Genomic DNA, 21,670 nt, shown 5'->3' with positions numbered 1-21,670 from the left:
ATTTAAAGGTCCCATGATATGATGTATTTGGAGGCTTTTAAATAGGCCTTCGTGATCCCTGAATACCCTGAGGTCTCAACCCAAATTCACCCAAGGTGCAGAATTATTGCAACTGCAAGCCAGTTCCACAATGAGTTTTTCTTGTGACGTGCAAATTACTTGTCTGCAGCTTTTAATGCGAATGAGGAGAGAGGTGGTGTGCAGGGTGGTGTATGGAGGTGTGGACTTGCAAAAACTCCGGGGGTGGGTGTGTGGGGGGTGGGGGCTCTGCAGGGAGGGGGCCGGCCTATGCAAATCACTCCTGCAAAGATGTGACTGAATCTGAGCAGCCTGTTTTGAGCCCCAGTTTACCACTGGGTGGGCTGCAGAGACACGTTTGCTTTCCTTATTCTGTGGGTTGGTAGTTGGGTGACTTTGAAATAGATGTAGCATGAATACCAGCGCCCTGCAGGTCTTCTGGTGTGCTTCAGTCTACATCGGTTTAGATGTGGTCAGAACAGAAATTAGTTATTTGTAATTTCCCCTCCCTGTATAATCAATTAGGTTTCATTTACATGAGGACATTATAAGGTGCAGGATGTCACATAATTGTCTGATTTATCTGTTGGGATTGAAGTCTAATGTTGATGATGATTCTCTGCTGAACAATTTTATAAAAAGAAAATAATGACAGTAATGACAGCTCTTCAGAAAGATATTTATTCAACCATGTCAGGTTGGAGTTGGTAACTGCCTTGACTCTGAGTAGTGGTGGGCCGTCAGGGCCTGCAAGGCCTTCTCTGCTGGCCTAAAAATATCTGAATCACAGACTGATGTTAATTTTGAAAATATAATTAACATCAGTCTGTGATTCATTCAAAATATTATTTTGTCCATGAATATGTATTAAATAATTCCAAATGCTCTGTCCGCTTCCTTTCATTCCTAGCCCCCTGGTTGCGCTGCTTCCAGATGTGTATTTTCATATTCAAGCATTTAACCAATCACATTTCAGCCACTATTTGTTGCCAGGGTCAAAGAAATCTGCCGGGAGGCCTTCACAATCAGTTCTGCGGGCCCTGTAGCATAAAAAAATGTCGATCAAACTGTTGCTTCAACTAATCAGATTTTGAGTTGGCGACACCAAGGCCTTCTAGCAGGCGTACGGAAATGTCAGCGTATTCACACGCTTTGATTGGATAGTCAGAGAGTGTACTAGCCAGAGCTAGCAAACTGCATCTATAGGGACCTGCACAAGCAAAGATATTGTTGTGTTGATTCAATAGCTGTTTTGTCAACCCACAATGGCTGAAGTAGGAGAAGAAATGGATTTGTTCGCAGATTTACTGTCAAAGCCATTTTCAAGATGGACTTTTCAAGAAAAGCTGGACATTGTTAAGCAAGGTCGGGCAACTCCGAAGCTAGCAAGCCTGTCACAACCGGGAAAAGGATTTGTCCGCCACTTTCAGTCCACTAACTGTTTTAATTACTGTTTGCACTTGCACACCATAAGCCAGGTTATGTGTGTGATCGAAGACCTCCCTTCGTTCATGTGTCTTCAGTTTCGTGTTTAATAAAGTGACTCTTTTCTGCAGTCGAACTGCAGAACAAGCTGGCAGAAGTCTGTGTCTGTGTTCTTCCGCAACCGAGAACCCTAGCTTGCCACAATATTGCAATTTTATCAGGTTATTTTTGATGCTTTTTATGTGTGTGCCCCAGCGAGTTCAGAACTAAAGAAGCCTTATGGATAGAAGGCGAAACGTTTTCAAAAGAGAAGAAAAAAAGTCCAGTTGACAAAGAAAACCAACTTGGATAATTATGACCTGGGTGATTGAGAATCTACGCAGTCTCTTAGCGTACACACACACACACAAAAAACAATGTCAGAAGTGGGATTCGAACCCACGCCTCCAGAGGAGACTGCGACCTGAACGCAGCGCCTTAGACCGCTCGGCCATCCTGACATGGAACGCGTGTCTTGAACTCTCCCACTCCATTGGACAAATGCTATATAGCAGCAAACTTTAACTCAGAGACATACCGAGAGACCGCAACAGTAATTGCAACATCTCCTGGCATATCCAGGAAACGCCAGCATGACATATTCTTATTAATGTGGTGCGGTTGCCATCTGGCGGATCATTGTTGTACTACACATGTCAATTGCAGTTACATATAGGCTTGTGTTTCACGCCAGCTGTCGTGAGAAGGAGCAAGGTGCACGTTTGCTGTTGGTAAATTATAAGAGTAAAACTTTCCAGAATACATTCTGAATATTCTTTGTTTAAGTTTCAAGCAATTTTGACCTGAAAATTGGCACAAGGGCTATATAGTGCACAAGGGCTATATTTTCAAGCTCTGTCCCCAACGCAGACATCTAACATCAGAGATATGTCTCTTGGAGTATACAAAAAAATAATAAATAATAATGTCAGAAGTGGGATTCGAACCCACGCCTCCAGAGGAGACTGCGACCTGAACGCAGCGCCTTAGACCGCTCGGCCATCCTGACTTACTCGTTTCACCGCTTCCCTCTGGTGGCTAACATCTGTACTGCACTAGGTGTGTTCACAACAGCAAACATCAACAGTAAAACATTCTGAATCTTCTTTTTTGGCAATATTTGCTCTGACAATTACAACATTGGCTACACATTCAGGTAGTCTTTTTTCCGCAGGTGGCAGCTATCCAGGGTCCCTCGACCACCACCCAACAAACCATCCTTCCGTGTATGAATTGATATTAAAAAGAATGGTAGAAGCCTATACAAGCAACAAATGTATTATCATAACTAAAATTATCTTTAAATTTATCAAAAACGATGTCAGAAGTGGGAGTCGAACACTTCCGTGTGCAGTACAGCATTGATCCACTAGAGAGCAATCACGCAACGCTTGTGGTTCAGTGCGACACTGCCCACAGAAGTGTGACATGCGTTGCAGCGCGTTTAACGTCAGCTGTAGCTGAAAACCACAACAGTCAAACTATCCAGAATACATTTGAATACTCTGAAAATTAGAGGAAAAAAGGCACCTCTTCCTTGTATTTCAAGTGCAAATGCGAAAACTCAGTTTTTCATGCAAACTTGATGAAAATAATATAAGTGATCATTCAGCGTCAACATTCAACAGACCATGACCTGAATGCCTAACGGTATTTGATTCAATAAAAAATATTATTTCATTCTCTAACATTGGTCAGTGCTTTCTACCTAACCTGAAACATATGATCTAGTCCAGTCAGCAGTATCATAAAATGTCTTCAAACATTACATTAGTGACAGCAGCATGCATGCACATCTTCCCTGTATTTCCAAAGAAAATACAAAAGCTAGTCTATCCCTCCTGTTATGTTGTGACATCAAGTCAGCTTTTGAGCTGGTCATGAATTCAGAAAATAATTCTGAAAATGAGAAATCTAGAAGGGAGGCCTGTTTTGGGATGAAAGTGGAAGGAGCTGGACAAAACACATTTAGATACATATTTGGGCCTCCTCATCCTGGCTGGGGTCTATAAGTCGAAGGATGAAACAACTGTGGGATGCAGAGACAGGAAGGGCTATATTTCAAACCAAAATGTCTCTGGAGACTTTTCACATTTTCTCCAGAGAAATCCGATTTGATAATCGAGAGACACGGAATAGTAGATGGCCTTTAAAACTGCACAATATTGGATAATATGGAATTGTGTGTCTTTCAAATGTAGTAAAGTGGTGAAACACAAAAAAAGTTTGAAAATGTTTTTTTTTTTTTTGACTAATGCTAATACGTCGACGGGTTTTTCAAAACTGCAATAGAGTCATCCATCGGCTAAAGTGTGCGCTTGTGACATATTTGCGGTGTGGAGTATTAACTCCTTTATTACGTTGTTGTGGCCTGTACTCCCCCACCCCCACTGCTGCTACTACAGTGGAGCGACGTTTTAATGGGGGAGGGAGTGAAAGTCTATTTCACATTTACTTTACTGACAACACTGTAGTTCCGTTACTTTATTAGCAGTAATGGTTCAGTAACATTATAGTATGTATAAATTATTAGATACAGTAGAGTGAGAGGAAAAAAGCTGCAGCCCTCTTTCATTTCATAAAGTTAAATACATGAAATGCTGCTGATCTGAGCGTCAAATGTTCACACACTCTCATGCAGATGCCCTCGGTGGGTTCAGGGCATGACCCCTAATGTCTGCTCATACGTTTATTTTGATGGCATTTAAATAATGTCTGTGTGTTTATGTCATCAAAGGCAGCAGCAAAGAAATCACACAAGGCGATGGGAGACGGAGAGTGGATGTCTCGCCTTGGTCAGTTTGCCAGCACTGGGGTCTGGCCTGCAAGGGAGGGCAACAGGCCAGCCCCCCGACAAAGAAAATGGTTTGATTTGTATAAAAAGGTAAGTAGCTTATTAAATTATACTATTAATACTGATAGAAATTGGGCCCTATATTAATTCCAAGGATTTATAATTTCTAGGTTGAATAAATGTGGTATAATGTAAATTTGTAATTACTAAAAAAGAGACGCAATCATTTTCAAGATTCAAGATTCAAGATTCAAGATAACTTTATTGATCCCTTTAGGGGGTGTCCACCAGGGAATTAGCATCTCCAAAGATCTACAGCATCTACAAAATTTCCCACCACCATTCCCCCCATCAAACCTATTAAAGATAATAGAATATAAGAAAATAAGAAATAAAATAAAATAGAATAAATTAAAAATAGAATATGAATATAACAATATAAATATAAAACTATAAAAATGTTCCGGTTCTCCTGTTGGCCCTCCTCCCCCCCAGTGATGAGTTGAACAGCCATGGCTCGGGGGATGAATGAGTTCCCCAGTCTGTTGGTCCTGAACTTGGGGAGGCGCAGCCTCTGGCTGATCAGGCTTCTCTGGCTGTGGATGACAGTGTGCAGAGGGTGGCGGACATTGTCCATGATGCTCCGCAGTTTGTCGATAGTTCTCCTCTCTGCCACTGTCGCCAGAGACATACATTTAAGATGTATGACATACATTTAAGACATACATTTCATACATTTAAGATGTATGAAAAACCTTTTAAGCAAATTACTGTTGTTTTCAGATTGAGAAGTGCCCAAAGATGTCCCATGGACAAAGATCCTTGTTCGGGGACATGATAAATTGCATCTGTGGGTTCCACGTACAGAAGGTAACAGTGTGTGTGTGTGTGTGTGTGTGCGTGCGTACGTGAGTTCATTTCAGTTTAGTTTATTTGTAAAGTGCAGTTAATGCAATGAGTTAAGTAATGATGCTTCTGCTCCATCATGAAGGGACAGCCAGCTGCAGCAGCTGTCTCTACTGCTCCTGCTCCTGCTCCTGCTCCTGCTCCTGCTCCTGCTCCTCTCCTGCTCCTGCTCCTGCTCCCGCTCCCGCTCCTGCTCCTGCTCCCGCTCCCGCTCCTGCTCCTGCTCCTGCTCCTGCTCCTGCTCCTGCCCTGCAGCAAAGCCCTGCAGGCAGCGATGTCCGAGGGACCCCAGTGTTGACCCTGGCAATGGTATTTGGATAGTTATTCACATTTAAAAATTGACAATAATCAGATTGCAGAAAATCAGATTGCCTCAAATGTGAGTGTCTTCTTTTCCTTTTGTCCACAGACTCCACCAGCTCCTGTCCACAGTTCCCCGTCTTCTTCAAGAGTGTCTGCCACTGTGTCTGTAAGTAATACTAGATTTAATTTAATGTTGTGTAGAGCATGGGATGAGTGATGTCACTAAATGAGCATGATGTGGTGGACAGCGTGGAGGAAGAGGAGGGTTTCTCTGACCTCCCACAAGATCTGACAGTAGTCGAGGTCCTTGAGCCCTCTCTACCTCCTACTGCCACTGTGGCAGTAGGAGGTAGAAAAAAAGTCAAAATAATTTGTAAATCGTCATTTGGGAATAATTTTTGTTGTAAATAGTTGAATATTTTTATACAAGAATTGTTTTTCTGTTAATATATATTGGTTTGTTGGTCAGTTTTTTTTTTTTTTTTAACCAAAGTATTTCTATTTTCCCATTTTCTGGAGGCAAATAAAACTCCTTGACAATCAAAAGTGGGTTTTTTTGACAGTATGCTGATGTTTCCAAGGTCACCGGTTCAAATCCCTCCCGCGGTTGTCCAAAAAACTAAAACAAATATTAAAATTACATATTTCTCCTCAGAATAAGAATATATAAATATGGGCACAAAAGCCTCATTTCTCTCTTCTTTTCTCTTTTTTCCTGTTTTTCTCCTTTTTTCCTTCGTCCCCTTTACACTGTTTCGTTGTATTACTGCTCCTCTGATGACCTGATATATCAGAAGAAGAATTCTAAAAAATATTCTTGATTTAATAGGCAGCCAATGAAGATCAAGAGTTCAGGAATTATGCGATCTCTCATGACAATACTATCAGAACTCTTGCTGCAGGATTTTGGACTAGCTGGAGAATTCTCAAAGAGTTCTTTGGACACCCTGATGTTGAAATGAAGTACAATAGTCAGAAGCAACAGATGCATGGACTAGTGACATGGATTTTCAGCATTATTCAGTGTCAATAATTTCCAATAATTTCCTTTCAATTGATCAGCTGTATCCATAGCAGCACTGAGGTCCAGCCTAGAGAACATGGCCTGGTTTCAGACGCTGGAGCTGAAGCTATAAGATCATGTCTCGCTCCATCCTACCTGGAGGAGCTAGTGGAACCTTATCATCCAAATAGACCGCTCCGCTCTCAGAATGCTGGTCTACTCGTGGTCCCCAGAGTCTCTTGGAGTAGAATGGGGGGGCCGAGTATTTAGCTACCAGGCCCCCTGCTGTGGAACCAGCTCCCTGTCCAGGTACGGGAGGCTGACTCCATCTCTACTTTTAAGATTACTTAAAACCTTCCTCTTTGAAAAAGCGTATTGTCACTAATTCTATAGTTCCAGTTACTATCATAGACAGACAAATTATCATACTTAGGGGGTCGTCTAATCGTTAGGTTAATATCTCAGTTCTGCTGCTATAGACCGAGGCTGCTGGGGTCCAGAAACATGATCACCTGACAGGCCTCTGTCACCCTACTGGGTTATGGTCTCCTCTCCTCTCCTCTCCTCCTCTCCTCTCCTCTCCTCTCCTCTCCTCTCCTCTCCTCTCCTCTCCTCTCCTCTCCTCTCCTCTCCTCCTCCTCTCCTCTCCTCTCCTCCTCAAGTAGACCAGCGATGTTATTTCTTGTGTAGTTTTTCTGCCCCCCCCCCCCCACCTGTATTCATCTACAGGTATCGCCGCCTTCATAAGCCTACTGACCTCCAACCCCGCTGACCCACCCAACCCGACTCTACCGGCAGCTCATTTTAATTAATATAATGTATTACTATGTTCTACCTATTATCTCCTCTCCTCTCCTCTCCTCTCCTCTCCTCTCCTCTCCTCTCCTCTCCTCTCCTCTCCTCTCCTCTCCTCTCCTCTCCTCTCTCTCTACCCAGCCCCCCATCAGCAGGAGGGTCCCCCAATATGAGCCTGGTCCTGCTCAAGGTTTCTTCCTGTTAAAGGGGAGTTTTTCCTTGCCACTGTTGCTTGTTGGGGGTCAGGGCCTGGGACTCTGGAAAGCGCCTAGAAACAATTCTGATTGTAACAGATGCTAAATAAAGATTGATTGATTAGTAACTTTAATAAGTGCTGTGGTGAGTTATACTGAGGCATTCCAAAGAGACTGTTCCTCTACAGATGCTCCAGTAACTGCGTAACCACAGCCTTTTCAAGAATGACTGTGTATCAAAAGGGAAGGGTTATGCCAGAAGTGGGATTCGAACCCACACCTCCAGGCGAGACTGCGACCTGAACGCATCTGAAAACACACGGTGGCACGTGCGCGCTAGTTAGAAATACAGTATATCTCACTGCACTATTTATTTATTTGTACATTATTGATTAAAGTTGTTTCCCTTATATCTTGTATTAATAATATAAAATCCAATCTATAGCTACATTATACTTTTATGGTTTTGATTTGAAATGTATTTCCTTTAATATATTTGCGGTGAATGATGGAGACACATTATTGTTGTTTTCTTTTCCTCCTCGTCCTTCATATTATTATTATTATTATTATTATTATTATTATTATTATTATTATTATTATTATTATTATCATCATCATTTGAGTAAAGCCAGTAAATACGGATCGGTGTCTTTTGGCGCTGGTCCCCGGGAGTCACGTGGTTGTCTGAGCCGAGCATCCTTCGCAGATCCAGGAGCTAGAGTGCTGCTCCGTCCTCATCACAAGCTTCTACTATGACCCAGCAGCGCTGCCGCAGCTGACAGCCGCAGCATTCCTCCCAGTTTCTGCACGGCTGGCTCGATCTCCCAAACCACAGGTAAATCACGTCTTACGGACGCGTGAATCGCGCTCCGACACCGACGGTTCGATCGCTGTGTGCGCTGTAGTTGCTCTGCAACAAAAGATGTGCATGAGTCCAAGCGGAGGGCAGCATGGCGGTTTTTTTGCTGAGAGCTGCAAGCTTTCCAGTCAAGGGTAACGAGGCTGTCCTTGCACGCTTCATGTGCAGGCTGCAGACATTTTTGTTGTGTGCAGGTGGAGCGGCGCTGCGATCTGGAGGCGGTGGTTTTCCGAGCTTAGTGTGATCACTGTCGACAATTCTGCACTATTTCACTGAGGGATTCTTCAAACAACACAACACTTTTTCTCGTTTCTCGCGCTAAAGAGTCCAACATCGAAGTTCAAACTGCAGCTAAGGGTCCCTAAGGTCACACTGTAGTGACTCAGCAAGAAATCAAAGCGAGAGGAAACGAACCCTCCTGTAAACAGATGAGTAACGTGACCCCCATCTCAGCTCCACTGTTGGAGAAATAAGGAATCTCTGAGTAAAAGTATTGATTGTTGCAGACTACAACTCCTGGGTGAGCAGAGATGCAGACCCAGCTCTCAAAAGTCTTATAGACTCCAATAATTGAGCAGATTATCTTTAACTTTGAGAATGAGAGAAAAGACTCCACAGATGATTTTGAATATGTCACATTATGACCTGAGCTTTAGCTCAAATGTATGCGATATAATATGTGCACATAACTTTCTATATGAATGGTAGAGTTAGTTTTTTTTTAAAGGGTACTGGTTTGATTCTGAATTCTGTTTTCGATGCTGGTGGGAATGAAATGTGGCATTTTTGAGCATGCTAAAGAGGATCTGGTTTTGCTGTGACCTTGTCTTTTATCTCCAAGAGTGAAAACTGACTGAATGACCTCTCGCTGGGGCCAGCAGTGTTTCGAATACCCCGTCGGGTCATGTGCTCAGGGGTCATAAATATCAACTGCACAACATTAATAACAGTGTGTAATGAGCACATTCCAATAATTGCTGACTTCCACGTGTTACCCTGGTGATCTCAGTGTTCGTCATTGCAGGAAAGTTTGCTGTGGACAGAAATGTCTGTAGGTCCCAGTGTTGTGTGTTGCCTCCCACAGATTGCTGCATTTTATCGCCTGTGTAGAAACAAACGACCACTCTCCCTCCGTGTTTGACGCTGACTTAATTATAGATCAATGCAAGTCTTGAGCGGTTTCATCTCCCCGCATTCTTCCTCAGCGAGAGGCTGTCAAACACGACTCCGTCGGCGATGGCGGCGGCGTCGTTGTGCCTCCAGAAGACGAGCGAACAATGCCGCCGATGGCTTTACCAGAACCACGCAAACGCCAGGCTGCGTGGAATGTTGGTGACGATAATGATGGATGTGTTAGCAGGTTGCCTGCGGTTTGTGATATTTGGTGATCTGTTGCTGTCCTGCATGTGAAGTTGTGCGCTTCTTTTGGCAACATGCGCTGTGAAACTCTGCAAGATGTCTCCTCGCTGATGCCAAGAGGCCTTCTTCAGCTAGGGCTGAGGAAGCTCACGGAGGCGCGTTTCTCTCCGGATAATCCGCTGCAGAAAAGTGCACAGATACTCTGCTTCACCAGCTAAATCACATGGAAGGATAATTACCCGTAGATGTTTTTGATATCTCTTTGGAACCAAAATAGCAGATGCACGTTTGTCGTTCGTAGTCGCATTTGTGCTGCATCTAAACAGATGTACTCGCTTTACCTTGATTGCCAGGTGTGTGACACACGCAGCTGCTCTAAACTGATTACACACACTGCAGCCGGGCCCATTAAAGTCTACGACTGGTTCTGACAGCGTACAATAATAAAGTAATACCAGCCCATGACGCAAGCCAGTTGAAGTTATTGTGTTACTGGCTCAAACATGTTGTATGATTGGACAGTTATTGGCTTTGTTACATTCAAAATATGTATATAAATGCATAAATACTGTACATGCTAATATAATACCAAATCATTCAGCAATGATGGAGACAAATGATCATGCATTTATGAAGGTTAATGCCATTGTAATTCTGTTAGTGGACGTTGTCAGCTCGTCACGTGACTTTAGCGTTGCTCGCCATGCACGTGTGGGGAAAAAAGAACCTGGATGCTGCCACTTCCAAAGTCAACTTCTTTTCTGAGCGTTCGTGCAGTCATCTGAGCAGATCAAACACATCTGTCTGGTTTTCCTAGCTAATATTCTAGCTTCATCCCTGTGTGATAACCACTATAACAGCACTCACATTCTTCTGCCGTCAGTTATATAATCACTGTATCGTTCCAGGTAATATATTTACTCTGTTTTTCCATTTCCTTGACACATTATTTGATGAGCTCAGATTATTTTTACTGTATGCATGACAAAGGCATCCTTTATTTTATTCTTCATACACAGCAAACCCTCCATCGCTGTGATTTTACTGCTCACACATGTTTGTGAAGCTCACTAAGGCACATTTGATCATCGATACGGTGAGAAAAGCCTGAAGTTTACATTTCATTTGCATGGTGTGATTTGCATGATATGTTGTTTTTGCCCTGATATTATCAGGTACATTTCACCATCCGGAGCACGACGGCTTCTGGTCTTGACATATTCTGAACAGTGAGCCACTGCTTGGTTAATTTAGATTAGCTCTGCTATCAATACCTGGTTTAAACCTCACCAAGCTTCAGCTGAACTGCACCAAACAAGTAGTAGTATCAGTATCCTGATACTATGTTGTTATCAGAACCTCCCTGTCACCTATAAAGCAAACTTTCTGTTACATTTTTAACAGACACCAACATTAATAAGCTCAGATATTCGGATTAAAAGGGTTGTGACCCTCTCAGCCATTCTGGTTCATACAGCCATCATACAGTGCAGTAACAGGGACAGTAATTAGCACGTTTGGCACGGCCATGCTAATTATCTCTGCCATTGCTTTCTAAGTCTGCCTGTACGCTCTCACCACTCCCAGCCGGCCACAGACCATGCAACCCCACCGGCGCGTCGGAAAGGTGTGAAGCCTCGAGCGGAATACGCCATGTTTGTGCAGTTTGAGGTTATCATGCAGGCTAGAAAGACAACAGCTCAATTCAGATGGTGGTAATCGAAGAGGAAGTGGGGGCATGGTGAGAAATCGTCCTGGTTTATTACTTTTCAATCCAGCACAGCGATCGCAATTTGCCCGTGTCCACGTGCACTAAAATTCCGGTGCAAAGTGGCCAGAGTTTATCAAAATATCAACCTGCAAGAAGAGTAGAATATTTCCACTGCGACAAACTTGTTGTATTTCTTATCCAAAAATCCAACAAAAAACTCAAATTACAATTTTTTGCAACATGCACAGAAATGGTTTCGTGTCAAAAAAGGTGTTTTATTTGTGTTCATACATCCCTACTTACTCAACACAATAACACTTATAAAATTGGGCCTTACAGAAAAAGCCAAATTTCTTCGAAAAGCAGTGCAATAATGCCACTGTTTTTCACAGCAAATCCTAAAAAGACCAACCCAAACTGTGCCTACTCACCTCAAAAGCCTGTTTTTGAGGTCAGCGTGCAGGGCTTCGCGCATAAAGTGAGCTATGAACCCGCTGTAAATGTCTCAGAGGGAGCGAATGAGTCAGCTGAATAAAACTAAGACAGATGTACTGCTGTTATTGTGACAGCGGCTCCCAAACACCAAAGGCCGCGTCAGCATTATCAGCTAAATTGTGAAGCCGTTTTAGAGCAGGTTTAATTCTTCAAAATCACAGTAGACCTACAACAAGATACTGGATTAACCTAAAAAAAGAACACAGTTATGCAATTGTCAGCACGAATAACGCTGACTCGGCGGCGAGCTCGGAAGAAAATACTGTTTAAATGGTAGATTTGATAATAACTGTGATAAATCTCACCATCTCCCACATTGCACAGAGGAATTCCAGACTAACTAACCAACCTTGGCATGTCGACATGGCTGAGAAACACCTGTTTTCCTCCTCGTCTGTGCCTGTTTTGGGACTTTCTGTTGGTCCATGCCTGAAGGGCGAGAACGTGAGAATGGAGATATTTTTTGTCAGAAGGACAACAAGTTAAATCAGAGCAAACAAACAAGTGCAACGTGGACTCCCGTGGTAGCCGCGGTTATCGGCAGGATGTGACCGCTTCACCTGTCTCCCATCTGTTTCCGTCTTGCAGGTTATGCCACCCAAAAGGCTTCCTGGATCCCCAACAGTGAAAGAGAAAGGCTGATCCCCGTCCTCCCCCAGGCTCTGTACCCCGTCTCTCTTCTGGCTTTCTCCTGCTTATTTCCCTTCTCCCTGCCACGCCAAAACCCCGCCGGCCCTGGTACCTGACCCCTCCAGCCGCATCATCTCCGAGTCTGACCCCTCTTCACAGCCGTCCCATCGACACTCTGGCGGTTTAGTGGGACTCCAGCCAGACTCATTCTTCGGGTCCTCGACCTCCCCACCGACACTATTCATCACCCGCTGGCTGGGGGCCGGGCCACATGGCTACAGGAGGTCATGTCCCAGAGATAGATGTTCTGGTCAACCTACAACAGGTAAGAAGTGGCCTTTTTATTTATTAGGTGGAGCAGATCACACTGGGTCCATCAATAAAGGGTACTACTGGCCACCATTAATATTGCATCAACACTTACAAGACTGTAGCATCTCAGAGCGAAAATGTTGCTGGATATGGGAAATTAATGAAGTACTGGTTTCCAAACTTGTCAGATTTGGATAAAGAACAGAGAAGCAATATTGGCGCCTTGGATCGCCACGTTAAGAAAAGCTTTGTTGAAATGCTGTGATAAAATTCTGCGACAAAAGGAGCTCCAACACAGTTAAATTCTCCTCAAATATCCTGACATTCAACTGTAACAGGCCAGTGGGGACGTCTGACCGGCTGATGGGCGATTTAAAGAAAACAAAGAAGATAAATGATCCCTAAAATCAAGCGTTTATGCCTTCTTTAACATGCTTTTGCCATGTTTGGTGCGGTTAAGAGCAGAGGCACAGAAAAGAGGCTTCCCATCAGTTACTGTGGTTCGACTGTAGTGAACCATGATTCAATTACACACTCGCACACACTGTTTCTGTGTGTGTGGTGTGTGTGTGTGTGGGGAGGATATGAATTAAACCTCCTCTGGTCCAGCTGAGTCCTGGTTGCCACAGAAACATGACCAGCTGCTGCCAGTGTACACGAGCAGCCGTTTTAGGAGCGTTCCTCCCACGTTTGTTCTTTTGCTGGTACTTCAGAATGTCTCTTGCACGTCTCCAGATCGAGACGTTCTGGACTGATTTTCCTGGGTCTTTTGCCTGTGACGGACTGGGCCGATACCACATTAGATCTTTTTAAAGCATGCGTTTGTTTTTGAAGAGTGTTGTGTAAGTTTCTGGTTTATATCGGGCTGGTGTAGGCAGAGAGAGCGTACAGCAGAAAGAGTCCCAGGAGCCGCAGCTCAGCGCTCCCCTGCTGCTCCGTGGTGTTACTAGACCTTTTTGCACGGCTTTCGTGCACTGACGCTGTATTTGTGGGGTTTAAGCTGGTCCATTTGTAGTCTCAATGAGGGAGAAACAGTGGCAGAATGCCAAAAGAGCCCTTGAAATGCGGCGATGTCGCCTCCAGGCACGTGCACAGATTACCTTCAACATTCTCTTTATTTATTGTGACAGTCATACCTCCACAGCGTGGCCCCCGCAGGCAGGTGACGAGCAGTCTCCGAGTCCTTTGTCAGGTCTATCAAAGTCGCAAGGCTGCCATTGTGCGCGGCGTCGTTCTGGAGGTGGCATGTGGTGATTATCACAGCCGCTCCTGTTATTGACAGGCGATGTTTAACAGTCAGCCTTGTTATTTTCAACCATTGCGTCACCTTTTCTTTACCGCCAAAGTCGCATTTTTGAAAATTCTACGTCGTGCATTTATAACATGTTTGCGATCGGAGAGTATTTAAGGAACGCTACACACAAGGAAAACCGAAATTTACAGCGATTCTGACCAATAAACTTCACAATGAACAACAAAGTGCTGCTGGTAGTTATTTTAGGTCAGGTCTGTTTGCCTGGGAAGTGTGCCAGCTTTTTCAATCAAAGTGGACCAGATGAAAAAATAATGGGAGCAAAAAGCAGTTTCTGGGAAAGAAAAAAAGCAGGAAGAGCATCGGGACTGAAACAGGGCGACGCAAAGAGAAAAGCAATGTATTTTCATTCCTAATCCATATATAAAGCTTTTGAAATCCCCTAAAGAACAATGATATCACAAATTCAATTAGGGAACACATATTCACCATTAACAGCATAATGCTGTCTATTAACAGCATATTAATGCTTGTTATTCCGTTCGTTCGTTAGCGATGAACTTGCTAAAGTGTTAGCAGAACAGTGATGATGTAATATACAATGCAAATAATTGCATTTTTGCATGAGCCGAAGCAGAGCAACATTAGCATTGCGTGTTTGTGAGCTTCTGCTTCGGTCTCCACCAGCACCGGAGGGGATCTATCTGCCTCAGATGACTCAGCATCAGCCTTTTTGCTGAGCCAATGTAGTAAAACCACAGCGTGAAGCGAAACACCAAAGTTTCATTAATATTACTAAAACTCTCAAAACAGGTCACGTGTTTTTTTTCATTCAGCCTCCCAAACAAGATATCAGAACTAAGAACATTATTGTTATATTATTAAGCATGTCTAATTCATTAGGCCGACCAAAACGATCCTGCACACAATCCTCCATATTACTCTGCATCTGATTAATAATTAAATGTTTTCTCTCTGGCTCAGCGTTCCATTAAAATAAAATATTAATGTCATAGTAAATGCTGGGCAGGTCAGTGGTAAAGGTTAGCAGGCGGCAGCTGATGTGGCGAAAAGACCAAAGCTCTGGTTCAGCGTTCAGAATTCATTGCGATCGTATAAAAATACGTGACAAGGTCTCCTTTCTCTCCTTTCTCCTTTTTTAAAATTTGCATCCTTCATTAACTGCCAGCAACTGTCTCGAAGTTTGCACGGTTCATGTCGGAATCATGCTTTTCCTCTGTTCCTGGAAACCGCTCTGATGCCGCCGATGACTCATCCCTCCTTCAGCACGTTTAGGGAGCCCAATGTTGCACCCGCGTCTTCACTCCCGATTCTAAACTGCCATTTTGAGCGATGCCATTAATTATTTAAGACTGATGTCAATTCTCTTGCGCACATCTTGTGTTTCACTCAGACGTGCGGTGCTAAACGCCTCCTTGTTGCTCTGATTATGCGCTTGTTTGTGATTTGGAAGGTTGATGGAAATTTTAAAAAAGTTAAGTGGCCCAACCAATCGCTGTGTGTCTGCGCACGCTGCGATCGTGGCTGCAAACGTCTGTAATGAAACCAACCACATGGGGTCGCCCTCTTCTTTGTGCCTTATGGAGCAAAACCACATCCTGTTTCTATTATTATTTATTCCTTTTAAGTTTGATCTGTAATGTCAGGTCTGATGAAGAGAACGCTTATGGCTTTGGTACCTTCACGGTCATTAAATGCAGCCGGCCCCCAGTGGTTTTGGAGCGTTGACACAGAGAAATTTGAGCCCGCAGAGCTCCACTGTGCCAGCACCAGCGTGAGGCAGAGGCGGCTGAGGGACTTGTCCGTCTGTCCTGAGGTTTTAGCCTATCAGAGCTCCAGAAAGGCTCTGATAGGGAGGACACTCCTTTCTACTCCCCCTGTCTCCAGGGCCTGTGCAGTGCATTAGTCTTCCACTGCTTTGCACTTTGTTCTATTGATTTGACATCCTCTCTGCGTAAGGTAGAAGTTGCCCACACTGTCACTCAACAATGGCCATTTTATACGCTTTGGTGAGGGTAGATTGTTTTGTTGGCGGGTTGTGATTCATTCAGCCTGAGTCCGTCTCCCTGGAGCCGAGCTGTCTTCAGGTGATTACGTTACACTCATGCTATCACTTAGCACAGCATGTCTGGTCCTCGTGTTTACCTGCACACAGCAAATTTAATGTAAATCAATGAATGCAGGTTTCACATTTCAGGCAGTTCCCCAGATTTTTATGTTTGGTGGTAGAAAATCTGAAACTACTCTTGTTACAGTACGCGGACACAAAATACGGGTACAAAATCTTACATTAATTAATAATTAGGAGCTTTTTTTAAGCAGTAACCAGTGAAATGTGTTTTTGATCACAAATCCGAGAGACAAATCCTGATGCTGAGCCCTCAGATGTGTGAGCCAGTCTCGTTGCCAGTTCAAACATCTGATCGAGTGTTTTCCTTTTTGACCTCGTTCAGGTGAAGGTCGAGGATGAAGATGAGGAGGGGTCAATGGAGGAACAGGAGGAAGAAGAGGAGGAGGAGAACCTGGAGAAGACTTTGTCAGTGGAGCGCTTTGGAGACATCATCAGTGACTCCACTTCCAGCAGCAGTGGCAGGATGGGCCGAAACTACACCGAGAAGGACTTTGAATGTAAGCAGACATTAGAGCCCAAAATCTGCCTAGACGTTAGTCCACAACAGCAACATGTTTTATGTAATAAATAAAATATAATGCACCATAAATGTCCCCAAAATCTGCTTCTGTTATTTAGGAAAGGAAGTCGGTTTGACGTAGAGGGACACAATCATCAGTAACCATAATATCACCACATTAAAGCTAACTGCAGTGCTAGTTGCCTTGGTGATGAGGCGTTAGCTTCTGCTGGCTTTAACCTGAAGGATTTTATTACCAAAAGAACTGAACTGAAACAAAAATGGTCAGAAAATAAGCATCATTTCCTCTAAAGCTCGTCTCTGCTTTCTTCTGGTAAAACCAAGATGACACATGAGGAGAGAAGTTTTGCACTTCGCGACAGCGTCAAGTTAAACGACAGCCGTTCAAATCACCCGAGGTGATCATTATGTTGTCATGGCAACAAACTTACACACAAATGTAGCATCGCCTCACGGCACTGTTGCTCTCTTTCTGTGCATTCAGTCCCATTTATCTGTCATTCTAAACAGACCAGTAGATAAGGGCTGATTAGCGTAGCACCACCTAGTTGCAGGTGGCGGTGCTGCATTTAAAAAAAATGAAAGAACTGTGACCATAGAAATACATTGGTATTTGGATATTTAAAATCATTCCCACTGACAGTGAAGTCAAAATGTGACCATGACAGGATGTGGAGATGAGAGAGAGAGAGAGAGAACTCTTAATATAACACATATCAGCCATGGCTGATATAGATGAGTGGATGTGTTAATTATGGTGAGAGCAGCAAACCAAGGTCACGCCAGCTAATGGGCCCAATTTTCAGAAGAGCGTAATGAGCAGATTAAGGGGCGATAAAGCATCTCTACCGAGACGGCGTTGGGCCCGAGCATTGTTCGGAAACCCTCTCTGTTTCTGTAACAGTGTGGATTAAAAACATTTAATAATCAGGCTACAAGTTCAAACATCTCTAATAGATAAGCCACTTTTTTCTGATCTCTATTCGGTCACTGTCTGTGTGTGTGTGTGTGTGTGTGTGTGTGTGCGTGTGTGTTTTCACTGAAATATCCATGACAGCTCTAAATTCACTTTGTGCCACAGACCTCAGACACAGAGTTTCAGACATGACCAGTTGACACGGGTTCCTCCTGTGACATCAGGTCACACTTGTGATTTTCTTTGTTTCCTCCAGACCACAGACACTCTTTTCACCACACGCATCATCCCCTGTCCACCCACCTGCCCCTGCCCCAGCGCTTACGCAAGAGGGTGCACAGCATGGACAGACGGCGCAAAAAGAAACGGAAGAAAAAAAAGACATCCCTGCCCCCCTCTGATGTCACACCCACCATCCACGAGGTAGACGAGGAGGAGGCGCAGTCGGACACAGACGGGCAGGGCGTGGCTGCGACGCCTACAGAGCCGCCCGACCTCCAGCCACAGGTAAAATGAGACTTTCTGTGGTTTCCTAAATTCCCAGTCAGCAGAGATTGTTGTGACGCTGATCACGGGGGGTTGTGCATGTCCTCTTTCTCCACTCTCAATGATCTTCCTCTTCCTCTCAGTTTAGTTTGGGAAGCCAAGAGGACTTGGAGGAACCTCCCCCACTTACCACCTTCCACGTGGAGAACGAACACTTATCAACAGGGAAAGCTGCATCCATGGAGATAAAGGCGGAGACACATAATGGGAAAATCCCTGTTGTGGGCCAGAATGGGGAGGAGGATGAGGAAGAAACCGCGTGCAGCAGGTACCTCAAAATGCCGAGCTCCATTCACAGCTCAGCCTTTCGTACAACAATACTACAATATTTATTATCTCTTGATAGCATCTTCACATCATTAATTTGTATAATAATGCACTGTAAATGTAAAAGCCTTCTGGTAGACATATTGTCTGGACACAGAGAAGATTCATTTAACTGAGAGAAATTCTATTTTTGTGTATTTCTATTCGTCATGGCTGCAGAGGTGATTGCCATCTTCTAATATAAGAATAAATGCAGAGCTGTGTGTGTGTGTGCGTGTGTGTAAGTGTGGTCAGCTCAAAGAAGAGTCAGCCGTTTAGTAGCTATAGCACAGTTTTTCCTGTGTTCTGTTGCCCCCCAGTGGTCACATCCAAGAATGCGACCAAGAGGAGATTTAAATTTAGTCTTTTTTTGTGCAATGTAACCTTGAACATTTAAACACAATAAACCTTTACTTTCCTTTATATATGAATCCTTTATTAATGCAGTACTTGATTTAAAAAAAATACATCTCCAACTATCCTTCTTTACCAGCATCCCTCCACCATCAGATCCTTCACCTTCCAGCACGACCCACAGCTGCTTCCGAAGGAGGCCCGTCCACCATCGGATGGCAGGGGCCCAGCGGAGCAACTATGACCTTCGGGAGCGGATCTGCATCGGCAGCATGACTGCCCTGGAGACGGCCGTCTACCAGCAGGTGCCCACTGATGAAGCCGAGGCTCAGATGTTGGCCAGTGCTGATCTAGATGATATGAAGAGTAAGTGAGATTTTTATCTTAGCTCAGTTTTGGGGGATGGATTTATTTTTATCACCATGAAAAAGACAGCAGCCTGTTGTTCACTTGCTCTTTAAACAGAGAAATAACTGCTGCTCCGCACTGATTGTTGCACGCCCTCATTTATACTGACAAATGTGCAGACAGACTCCATCGGGAGGTTTAAAGGCAGCTGACAGCTCATCCAGCTGGGATCAGCTGACGCCATCAGCGTCACTTCGCATAACATCTGCACAGAAAGAGGTGTCTTAATCCCTGACTAATATTTTTCTCTTTACATAATTTTAACCTCACTTATTTGCTCAGATTATATCTATCTGTATGTAGATTGGATTATATTAAATACTTTCTCAGCAAGTTTTCAGAATGGCACTTCCTGTCACATACTTCCTGTCCCTTCGAGCTATAAATATACTTCTAGCTAACAGCTAACACAATAGGTAACACTCAGCTACTGTGGATCTACTGTTGGTCTCGACTTGCTTCCCTTGGTCTGAGTAGGCCACATTAGTGTTCCTTCCTTCAGCGGGGTCTTCAGTGACATGTGTGATCTTGCATTTAAAGACCCCACCAACACGTTTGATATTTAGGGCTCTTAGTCCCTTCTTCTGTGACAAGGTAATAGTTTACGGAGTGATGTGAGCATTGACACATTCACCTGTTTCAAACGGTGAATAGTCACTCAATAAATGGATCTATACCTCTCCTGAATGAGGCATTTGGAGGTGTGGCATTATGCTGAGTCAACAAGTGTGTTGAAAAGTAGATGAAAAGTAGAGTTTGTCATTTATATCCCGAATCAAATAAAAGAGGCGTGAACAAAAGTAGAGCAAAGGGCAGCGGGATAGAGAAAAGCGACTCTCCCTCACCACATCCAGGGGCATTAATTAACTGAGGCTGCAGTCGATTTCCCTCTAGCAGTGACCATGCCCCCGGCCTTTCCAGGTCCGGCACAGCACCGCATTCATTGACTGTTTAGAAACAGTGTGGAAACAGAAAACGGGACAGCCAGAGTCTCATCGGCTCTGTACGCAGTCATGCCTGACATGGACAGCCTATACATATCACCTCGGTGCATTCCCCATTTTGCAGCCCGGTTGGTTAATATCACCCGCTGTTATGGGTTGTGTGAGATGAGGGTTCCAGAGCACATTCAGAGACCGCAAGTTCTGTGGCAAGTCGTCATTAATCACTTTGCAAAACTATTATTGTTGAGGACAGATTTATGGTTGTACGTGGACTCTGGGAAGAACCCTCGGCTGCAGCCAAGGCACGTTGTGCATGCCGTTGGGAGTATTTATACTTGCGCACTGGTGCGGCTGTGTGTGCCAGTCTGCATTTATTTTTTTACATCCAAACTAATGTCGGTGGAAAATTCTTTCCACGGACTTGAAGCCATCTGGCAAATCTCTGTGGTGCTTTAATCAGGAGCCATACAAGTACTGATATTTGTGTGAACTGTTTGGTTCAATCCCTCCTCAACTTGGTCCAAAGAAACAGAAAATACATTTGCATGAGGAAATATATAGGGGACGGCGGAGCTGTCGAAGCTGCTGTGAGGGGTGTGTCAGGGATCTCCATCTGGTGCAGTACCAGGCCTCAAGGTCTCCAGAAGTGTCTTGTTTTCTCTTAAGGGGGATCCACTGACACACCGGCCAGATATTGGGATCGGCTAACAATTCCCTTGTTGTCTAGCACCGTCCTATTTGTGAATTAGATAGAATTTGATGATGTCAGTAGCCAATGTTTTGGTTATTTGCAGACGGGCATTCAGACTGAAGCCTGGTTTATGCTCAGCTGGAACGTAAGTAAAGTAAAATAATGAGTCTGACCCCAGACAACGGTGCGCTAAAAATGCCGTGCACCGTTTCGATGGAAAGCTGCCTCGCAAAACAGACCCCAGTCTTCTGGAGCTTAAATGACAAACCCCAGCAGACAGTACCAAAGCTAAAGGGATAACTAAATACATCACATTAGATGACCGGCCTTTCTCTGTAGTGGAGGACGCCGGATGTGACAGCTTCATGACCCACGGGCCTGTGACATTCCTGCCATCGGTTTGACTACGGACGTTTGGAGTTCCGATGCTCCGATGGTATCCCGGTGAGCACGCTGAGCCTCACAGCACAGCAGGTTGGCAGAGACTTCATTGATGAAAGGGGCGCTGCACTCCCAGAACTTCACGGGCTCCCACTCAGCACCTGCTACCTTTGAGGCCTTTGAGAAAATGGATGCATCTAAAGCGCCCGTGGTTCTGAGAGGCAACGGCAGAATCATGCCAAACGCTAATAGGGACAGCGGACTGGCACGCCCGGCACTCCTGGATCTGCTTTGTGCCAGCGCAGCATCGCAGATGTTGTGGCAACAGGCCGAAACCCTCACCACTCCCTCCTC

General features: G+C 44.3%; 1 protein-coding gene and 2 non-coding genes across 5 annotated transcripts in view; 1 reads left to right on the top strand and 2 right to left on the bottom strand.

Moving 5' to 3' along the window:
• Window positions 1–1,860: 1,860 nt before the first annotated feature.
• trnal-cag (transfer RNA leucine (anticodon CAG)) lies at window positions 1,861–1,943 on the bottom strand. Its single transcript has one exon. It is a non-coding gene; the product is annotated as a tRNA-Leu (tRNA).
• A 465-nt stretch (window positions 1,944–2,408) lies between these two features.
• trnal-cag (transfer RNA leucine (anticodon CAG)) lies at window positions 2,409–2,491 on the bottom strand. The gene has a single exon. It is a non-coding gene; the product is annotated as a tRNA-Leu (tRNA).
• A 5,681-nt stretch (window positions 2,492–8,172) lies between these two features.
• Window positions 8,173–21,670, top strand: part of slc4a3 (solute carrier family 4 member 3) — a 30,665-nt gene continuing 17,167 nt past the window's right edge. Inside the window, exons 1-7 of one of the 3 annotated variants that reach the window (XM_057011632.1) lie at window positions 8,186–8,315; window positions 10,718–10,794; window positions 12,493–12,859; window positions 16,573–16,747; window positions 17,943–18,193; window positions 18,316–18,500; window positions 19,032–19,258. In XM_057011632.1, coding sequence (XP_056867612.1) covers window positions 12,806–12,859; window positions 16,573–16,747; window positions 17,943–18,193; window positions 18,316–18,500; window positions 19,032–19,258 — 892 coding nt within the window. In that variant the 5' untranslated portion in view covers window positions 8,186–8,315; window positions 10,718–10,794; window positions 12,493–12,805. Of the gene's footprint in view, window positions 8,316–10,717; window positions 10,795–12,492; window positions 12,860–16,572; window positions 16,748–17,942; window positions 18,194–18,315; window positions 18,501–19,031; window positions 19,259–21,670 lie in introns of those variants that run through there. The other 2 variants (XM_057011623.1, XM_057011640.1) reach the window with 2 other exon arrangements.

Source organism: Takifugu flavidus, chromosome 1, assembly GCF_003711565.1.
Source record: "Takifugu flavidus isolate HTHZ2018 chromosome 1, ASM371156v2, whole genome shotgun sequence".
NCBI lineage: Eukaryota > Metazoa > Chordata > Actinopteri > Tetraodontiformes > Tetraodontidae > Takifugu > Takifugu flavidus.
Note: the sequence above shows the minus strand (reverse complement) of the source record. Positions and strands in the feature narration are given on the sequence as shown.